General features: G+C 55.0%; 1 protein-coding gene across 1 annotated transcript; it reads left to right on the top strand.

Annotated features, from left to right (window-relative positions):
• The first annotated feature begins 5,151 nt into the window (after window positions 1-5,151).
• FOXC1 (forkhead box C1) lies at window positions 5,152-7,553 on the top strand. Its single transcript, XM_035030717.1, has one exon. It carries the CDS (start codon window positions 5,152-5,154, stop codon window positions 6,814-6,816), a length of 1,665 nt encoding a protein of 554 aa, XP_034886608.1. The 3' UTR covers window positions 6,817-7,553.
• The last annotated feature ends 1,040 nt before the right edge of the window (window positions 7,554-8,593 follow it).

Consider the following 8,593-nt stretch of genomic DNA (forward strand, 5'->3'; position numbering starts at 1 on the left):
CCTGCGCTGCGCGCCCCCCAAATGTGCCGGTGTCACGAAGCTGCGAGGAAGCGGGGCCTCTACCCTTTCAGGACCTGGCTTGCGGCAGCCGTCCTGAGTCTGCTGGGGACCAGGATGCGAGGCCACGCAGGTGCGCGCATGCACACGCGTGCCTCTAGTCCTTTCCGATCGTCCACCCCGTCACAGATTTTATTCTCGTCCTGGATTGTTAATGAAAGACGACAGTTCGGGTGTCCATCTACCTCTGCCTGGACAAAGGAAGCCCTCAGTCTTTCGGAGCCAGGCAATAAAGTTAAAGATTCACTTCCCGCATGCCCCGTGCCTCTTCCTTGCTATTCAACCCGGCTCTGAGGTGACAGGTGGGCCGACCCGACGGGGTAACCAAGAGCAGGTGTGGCACGAATTCTCCTGTGTAAGTAATTAGTGGGATGGCCCATCTTGGGGACTTGGGGTATGACATTAAATTATCCCATCACATAAACTTCCTGTGGAGATCTGCTCCTACGAGGGCAACTATCCAATCAGTTCAATCTTGTAGACAGGCAATGTGGATCACTTTGTCTTTAAAACATAATCGAAAAACAAACGCTCTTTTTATTTATTGTAGGAATTATTTTTCTGCTGAGGAGGGGACTGAATTACAGGAACTGCGTTAACAGAACCTCTACTCAGAAACCCCCCAACTAAGAGGAAAGAAGAAAGCAGTCCTCTGAGTCTTGGCCACCCAAACGTTGGGTCCCCGCCTCCTCCCTCCTCTGACAAGTCACACTGAAGACAAACTCTACCTTCCGGGCTGACGGTTTGATAACGAATAACGGTTATTGACACCGAAATACCCTCCCCTACCTCTGGGTTCCTGGTCTACCCAAACGAGGCCATATGTAGAACTACAGTCATTTACTTAAATGGCTCAAAGGCACCCCCCCCCCCCCACACACACGGACTTTGCTGCGGTTGTTTGTGATTTCGGTCTAGTGGGGAGTTTCCAAATCTCACTGGCGGGGTAATTGCCTTAATCTTCCAATTTGTCTCCTGGCAGCGGAGGGGGAGATGGTAGGACGACTGTAGACGTGCAGCCTCCCTCCTGGGTTTGCAGAACCCTCTGGATTTGACGCATGGTCTAGAGCAGAAGTCCCTTCCCTCATCTTCTAAGCCTGCCTTTCCTGTTTTCCGCAGCTCCTGGACCAAGTGGGGGCCCCCTGGGAACCCGCAGGAAGGCGGCCTAGACCCCCGACGGGCCAGCTTCCTGGGCATAACCGAGAGCCAAAAGCTGGATATGCCGGAACTGCGGACTGGGAGGGAGTCTGGGCAGGTCCTAGGGACGACTGTGCTGCCGGGGCTGGAAAGTTCCAGAGGGGTCTCTGACGCAGAGGACAATCTGTGTCCCCTGGGCTGGGCTCAAACTGCTGGAGAGTCATTTCTTGAACTCGGGGCTCACCCCGACCCTTATTCCCTCTACTTGACTTGAATAAAAAGAAAAGAGAAAGAGCTCTTTCTGGCTCCTGGTGACCTGCGTTAGGGCACCATCTCCTCCCTCCCTCCTCCACCCCCCCCACTACCCCCAACACACACATTCCTGTGGTGTCACCACGTTCCCGAATCTAGGCATTTCCTGGAGTGCTTGCCACATCTCCCCGGTGCTTTTCTACAGTAGGGGCCCTGGGGAGGCCTTGTTTTAAATATTGCCGTGACGTCACTCCCCCTCCTCAGAGCTAAGAACCCCTCAGTGGGCCCCGGGAATTGTAACCCCACCTGGCAGGTCAAGGATGGGCTGGGGATTGCAGGGCGGGCCAAGCGACAGTTCCACCAAACATCCATTACCGCTGTTGCCTGCAGGACCTTCAGGCTGCAAGGACGGGAGGTGTCAGAAAAGAAGCCCAAGGTTTCCTGCGGGGGCATTTCTGCCAATTGAGTCAAGGGTTTTTCGAGAGACTGACGATTGAACTACCCCAAGGAGCAGGGAAAAGGGGCATCAAAAACTTTAAACTGAAAATAAAAACTTTAACCTATTCCCCCAAAAGACTTCACTTCTGTGCCTTAACGTTAAAATAACGCCACTAACAACAATAATAAAATAAGCAAAGTACTTGAAATATAATCAAGCCGTTTACTGAAGGTTTGCTTCCGAATAAGCTTATAAAACACAAATGCAAATATCTTTTCCTGGCGAATATCCAGAACTAAACCAGTGGAAAGTTGATCTCTATAAAACTGCATCCCTCCATTTTTTCTCGCATGCCAGATACTAATTTCACAACGGTAACTTTTATATCCAAAGCGGGGAGCCCAGAACACCACCGCCATTCTATTTGCAATTTACATAACAAGCTGTTTACCCTTCTCTAGGCTGGCGGAGGAAGAGAGCGAGGGGAGGGCAGGAGACGGTGTGCTGGGAAGCGACGGCGGAGCACAACTGTCCATTGCAAAACCCGGGGGCCCGCTGGCGTTTCCCACATTAGGAAAACAAACGAGTCGCTATTGCTGCTTTCCTGTCCATGCACCGCGTGCGAACAGTGGAGATGCAGTTTAAAGTTCAAATTCACCAAATGCTGGGGTGTTTAGGGAGACCACTTAATTGGCCTCCAGGCTGAAGCCAGAGCGCCCCATAAAGCCTCAGCCAAAGGGGCTGATTATGTCAGGGTACAGGGATGGGGGCTGGACATGAATTCATTTTTCAAGTCGGGGGTCTTCTCCCCACTTCCTCCCTCTGTAAGTGTTTGGGAACCATCAAGTACTGAGCCTCCTGCTGATAAATCAAGTGTTTCTTCCAATCCGAGCCCCCGGCCTTGCAAACACCCTGGAAAAGGAGTTTCAAGTGCCCCAAGAGCACAGCAGGCCAAGAGGCAGCTGCGTCAGGAATCGGAACTTCCGGGCAAACCCCCCACCCCCAGGCTAGTTCTAGAAGTAGCAGGTCCTCTTCTCTCCATGTAAATGTCCATTCTGAAACACGGTGTTTTTTAAATGTTCAAGTGACACGGAGCTGAGCCTCCTACACAAGTCAGCGCCTTTGATATCTAATAACTAAAGCGACAATGAGAATTTTTGTGCAGTGAAGAAGCCGGATTCCAGCTGGGAAGCCAAAAGGGGCTCCCGACACGTCCTTGCAGTTAAAGATTGTCAGAAATTGGGGGAGTGGAGGTGTTAAATGCGTCACACTACTCTTCCTCACAGTTTCCTAAGCTTGCCAGTGCCCCCCGCCCGCACCCCCGGCTTCTGGTAAAGGATCTAGTGTTCAGTCTTCAGGAGGGTCTTTTCTAGAATTGCCAAGATGCAGAATTGCGCTGCAGGCGGAGGGTGGCCGATTTTTTTCCTGCTTCTTCGTTTCTTTCCCTCTCTCCTCTTCCCATCCCATTCCAGTCGTTCAGAAACTGTACGTTTCAGGCGTGCACAAGGATACGCCTTCTGCGCTTATCCCCCCAGAATCCTTGAGCAGTTCTGCAGGTGCGATTCTGAACATCCCCCCCCCCCCCCCACCCCGCCCAACACACCCGTTATCTGCAAAGCAGGCAGCCCCGCGCGTGTGGAGATGGAGGTTGAACTGAGGCGCGTTAAGTTCTTGGACGTGTTTATTTGCTTCTTGTCATCACACCTGCTAATGTCACTGAGCCCGAAGCGTGACCCCTCCTCTGAGCCGAAACATGCCTGACCAGGCAAAGACCCGGCGGCGTGTGGGGAACTTGAGGGATCACGTATGCCCCTCACCCTCCCCGCCACGGGGGAGCGCAGGGAAGCCTCCTGGCCCCTGCAGCTAGCGCCTCAAGCACTCTCAGGGCGCCAACTGCCCTGGGGGGGGGACGAGGAGCAAGGGTGGCCTGAAATGGGGGGGGTGCGGAGCCTACCTGGGCAGCGATCCCGGCAAGGCCCCATATCCCCTCTCCCTTATTTCTACTGGGTAGGGGTCACGAGGAAGCCGAGGTGGGGGCGACAACTCCTGCCCCACCGGGAAAAGCATGGTTGTGACTGAGCCTTTAAAACCCTGTCCTTTGTAACCCAGCTCCGGGCAAGCTCCGGGCAAGAGGATCTCCAGGAGGGGGGTGGGAGGGCCAATGAACACAGCTGTGAACCGAGTGAGACTGGCGACGAGAGGGAAGGAAGAGGTGGAAAGAGAGGAAAGGTGAGGGGAAAAGGAGGGGAAGAGAGGCCCAGGAAATCCCGGCACTGGAGTCAGCCAGATCGACCAGGGAATGGGAGAGAGCCGGCCCGAGTTGGGGCTCGAGGACTCGGTGACATCTGGGAGCGGTGGACCGAGGAAGGGTCTGCGTGGGGCCCAGGAGGACCCAGGAAGTCTGCGAGAACAATGGACGTCTGTGCGGAGGGCCGGGGGTGGGAGACTGCGGGCGGCTGCGGCGGGCGGCTGGGGCTCGGGGGCCGATCTTGCTGTGGGTGCAGGCCTGGCACGGCCAGGGGCAGGGGCAGGGGTGCCGGCTCCGAGCGGCCGGCGCGCGTGTGGTCAGCCCCGCGGTCCTCCCGCAGCTGGGCGCGGGCAGCCTGGGCTCGGCCTCCGGCTCATTCAGAGGCGGTTCTCGCCTACCATTGGCTGCTGCTGCTGTGGTGGGGCGGGGCTCCGCTGCCCGGAAAAAAATGTAACTGCGTAAAAAAGTCCTCGCCTCGGTGACGGATGCTCAAAAGTTCAGAAGTTTTCCCAATGCTTCCTTAAGCGGCCGGCGCGCGAGAGACTGAAAAAAAGGTGACGCGGGGCCCGGCAAGGCGGCCGGCGCGCTGCCCCCCGCCCCTGGTTATTTGGCCGCCTTCGCCGGCGGCTCAGGGCAGAGTCTCCTGGAAGGCGCAGGCAGTGTGGCGAGAAGGGCGCCTTCTTGTTTTTTAGTTTTGGCTCTGTTCTGCCGCTCTCGCCTGGAAGTTGCTCCGCGGGTTCCTTCAAGGCCGTTTGCCGCGTCCTCGCCCGGCGCTCTCCCCTAGCACCGACCCCGAGGTGGCCCGAGGCGCCCCAGGAGCCCGAGCGAGCGCAGGGAGAGGCCGCGCGCGGCCGGCGGTTTCGGGCGGCGGCGGCGGCGGCCGAGCCGGACTCAGCGCGGCGGCCCGGCACCAGCTCTGTGGGGCCCGGACTCGGACTGGGCAGCCGGCGCGGCGTGGCCGGCCTAGGGAGGGTGGGGGGCGGCGGGAGGCGCGGGGCGGCGGCGGCGAGCGGGGGCCATGCAGGCGCGCTACTCCGTGTCCAGCCCCAACTCCCTGGGAGTGGTGCCCTACCTCGGCGGAGAGCAGAGCTACTACCGCGCGGCGGCGGCGGCGGCCGGGGGCGGCTACACCGCCATGCCGGCCCCCATGAGCGTGTACTCGCACCCGGCGCACGCCGAGCAGTACCCGGGCGGCATGGCCCGCGCCTACGGGCCCTACACGCCGCAGCCGCAGCCCAAGGACATGGTGAAGCCTCCCTACAGCTACATCGCGCTCATCACCATGGCCATCCAGAACGCCCCGGACAAGAAGATCACCCTCAACGGCATCTACCAGTTCATCATGGACCGCTTCCCTTTCTATCGGGACAATAAACAAGGCTGGCAGAACAGCATCCGCCACAACCTCTCGCTGAACGAGTGCTTCGTCAAGGTGCCCCGCGACGACAAGAAACCGGGCAAGGGCAGCTACTGGACGCTGGACCCGGACTCGTACAACATGTTCGAGAACGGCAGCTTCCTGCGGCGGCGGCGGCGCTTCAAGAAGAAGGACGCGGTGAAGGACAAGGAGGAGAAGGACCGGCTGCACCTCAAGGAGCCGCCGCCGCCGCCGCCCGGCCGCCAACCCCCGCCTGCGCCGCCCGAGCAGGCCGACGGCGCCGCGCCCGGACCGCAGCCGCCGCCAGTGCGCATCCAGGACATCAAAACCGAGAACGGTACGTGCCCCTCGCCGCCCCAGCCCCTGTCCCCGGCCGCCGCCCTGGGCAGCGGCAGCGCCGCCGCGGTGCCTAAAATCGAAAGCCCCGACAGCAGTAGCAGCAGCCTGTCGAGTGGGAGCAGCCCCCCGGGCAGCCTGCCTTCCGCGCGGCCGCTGAGCCTGGACGGCGCGGAGCCCGCGCAGCCGCCGCCGCCGCCGACCGCCCAGCCCGCGCCGCCGCCGCCGCACCACAGCCAGGGCTTCAGCGTGGACAACATCATGACGTCGCTTCGGGGGTCGCCGCAGGGCGCGGCCGCGGAGCTCGGCTCAGGCCTCCTGGCCTCGGCGGCCGGGTCCTCGCGCTCGGGCATCGCACCCCCGCTGGCGCTCGGCGCCTACTCGCCTGGCCAGAGCTCTCTCTACAGCTCCCCCTGCAGCCAGAGCTCCAGCGCCGGCAGCTCGGGCGGGGGCAGCGGCGGAGGGGGCGGCGGCGGCGGCGGCGCGGCGGGAGCCGGGACCTACCACTGCAACCTGCAGGCCATGAGCCTGTACGCGGCCGGAGAGCGCGGCGGCCACTTGCAGGGCGCGCCGGGGGGCGCGGGCGGCTCGGCGGTGGACGACCCCCTGCCCGACTACTCTCTGCCCCCAGTCACCAGCAGCAGCTCCTCGTCCCTGAGTCACGGTGGCGGCGGCCAGGAGACCGGCCACCACCCTGCGGCCCACCAAGGCCGCCTCACCTCGTGGTACCTGAACCAGGCGGGCGGAGACCTGGGCCACTTGGCGAGCGCGGCGGCGGCGGCGGCGGCCGCGGGCTACCCGGGCCAGCAGCAGAACTTCCACTCTGTGCGGGAGATGTTCGAGTCGCAGAGGATCGGCTTGAACAACTCTCCGGTGAACGGGAATAGTAGCTGTCAGATGGCCTTCCCTTCCAGCCAGTCTCTGTACCGCACGTCCGGGGCTTTCGTCTACGACTGTAGCAAGTTTTGACACCCCCGCCCCCCCCAAGTCGAACTGAATAGAACCCTAAAGCAGGAACAGAAAAGAACCATCAATGCAAAATCGAAACCAAAAAAAAAAAAAAAAGAAAGAAAGAAAGAAAGAAATCCAATTTTAAAAAAAAGAAAACCTCGAAAAACATTCACCAAACCAGCGAACAGAATCCCTCCAAAAATTCAACTCACCAGCACAAAGAAAACTATTTTCTGAAAAGATTCAGAGCCACCTTCACTTTGCCTTATCTAAATAAACAAAACGGTAAACTATTTTGTACAGAGACAGCAAAATCATGGTTTATTAAAGGACAGTGTTACTCCAGATAACACGTAAGTTTCTTCTTGCTTTTCAGAGATCACGCTTTCCTCCTTTCTCTCCCATTCCCCTGCCCTTCTCTTTCCTCCACCTCTCACCTGTAAGATATTTTATCCTATGTTGAAAGGAGGGGGAAAGTCCCCGTATATGAAAATCGCTCTCTTTTTATTCATGGACTTGTTTTAAAATGTAAATTGCAATATAGTAATTTATTTTTAATTTGTAGTTGGATGTCGTGGACCAAACGCCAGAAAGTGTTTCCAAAACCTGACGTTAAATTGCCTGAAACTTTAAATTGTGCTTTTTTTTTCATTATAAAAAGGGAAACTGTATTAATCTTATTCTATCATCTTTTTTTTCTTTTTGTTGAACATATTCATTGTTTTGTTTATTAATAAATTACCATTCAGTTTGAATGAGATCTATATGTCTGGATACTTTAATACAACCTTAATTATTATAAGAAAAAAAGATTTCAGATTAAAACATGAGAAATGACCTATTCTCCTCCTAAATAGCTGAAAAATGGAGAAACCCTCGGACTATTCCTTGTCAAATAAAAGTCTCTTTTTGTTTAGATTTTTTTTTTTCCTGCAGCATCTTCTGCAAAATGTACTATATAGTCAGCTTGCTTTGTGGCTAGTCAAAAGATATTTTCCTAAACAGATCTGAGTTGGCATATACACTAATATATTTTTTTCAGTAAGGACAGAACATGATCTGGAAATTCTAAGCCCATGAATCAGCAGCAGTGTTACCACAGTGCTACCTGTGTGTAGAGATATGTGAATGTTCCTCCAGATATACACAGATGAATATTTGGCTTGTGTATCACATTAGAAAATCGTGATGTCTGTTATACATACATCCCCGTGAGCCAAATGCTGGATATTTTGCCTATTAATTTCACTCCTTTGTAAGAGGAAAAATAAACCAGTTTTTAAATGTATGTATATAACTCATCCACATTTACAATCCTTCATGTATTACATAGAAGGGTTGATTTAAAATATATATATATATATATATATATATATATATATATATATATATATATACTGTGGGTTGGAAAGGGATATTTAATCTCTGGGAAACTATTTTAGAAGGTATGTTTGTAGAACAATTATTTTTAAAAAAAGATTTAAAGCAATAAGAAGGAAGGAGAGAAGAGCAGAACATTTTAGTCTAGGGTGGTTTCTTTTCAATCCATTTTTTCTTGTTAATTTACAGTTAAACCTAGGGGGCAACCCAGATTGGCCCTCCCCCTTTGTAAATAACCCAGGAAATGTAATAAATTCATTATCTTAGGGTGATCTGCCCTGTCAATCAGACTTTGGAGAGATGGCGATTTGATTACAGACATTCAGGGCCTTTCAGTTTGTTTTCGAGATAATACAGTTTCCTGCTATCTGCCGCTCCTATCTAGAGGCAACACTTAGCAGTAATTGCTATTGCT

The sequence above is a fragment of the Mirounga leonina genome, unplaced genomic scaffold (genome assembly GCF_011800145.1).
Source record: "Mirounga leonina isolate KUSES-001 unplaced genomic scaffold, KU_Mleo_1.0 Mir_366, whole genome shotgun sequence".
In the NCBI taxonomy this organism is placed as follows: domain Eukaryota; kingdom Metazoa; phylum Chordata; class Mammalia; order Carnivora; family Phocidae; genus Mirounga; species Mirounga leonina.

What these genes read in the sequence shown, in the direction of transcription:
- FOXC1 (XM_035030717.1), top strand. Translation starts at nt 5,152, where the DNA reads ATGCAGGCGCGCTACTCCGTGTCCAGCCCCAACTCCCTGGGAGTGGTG.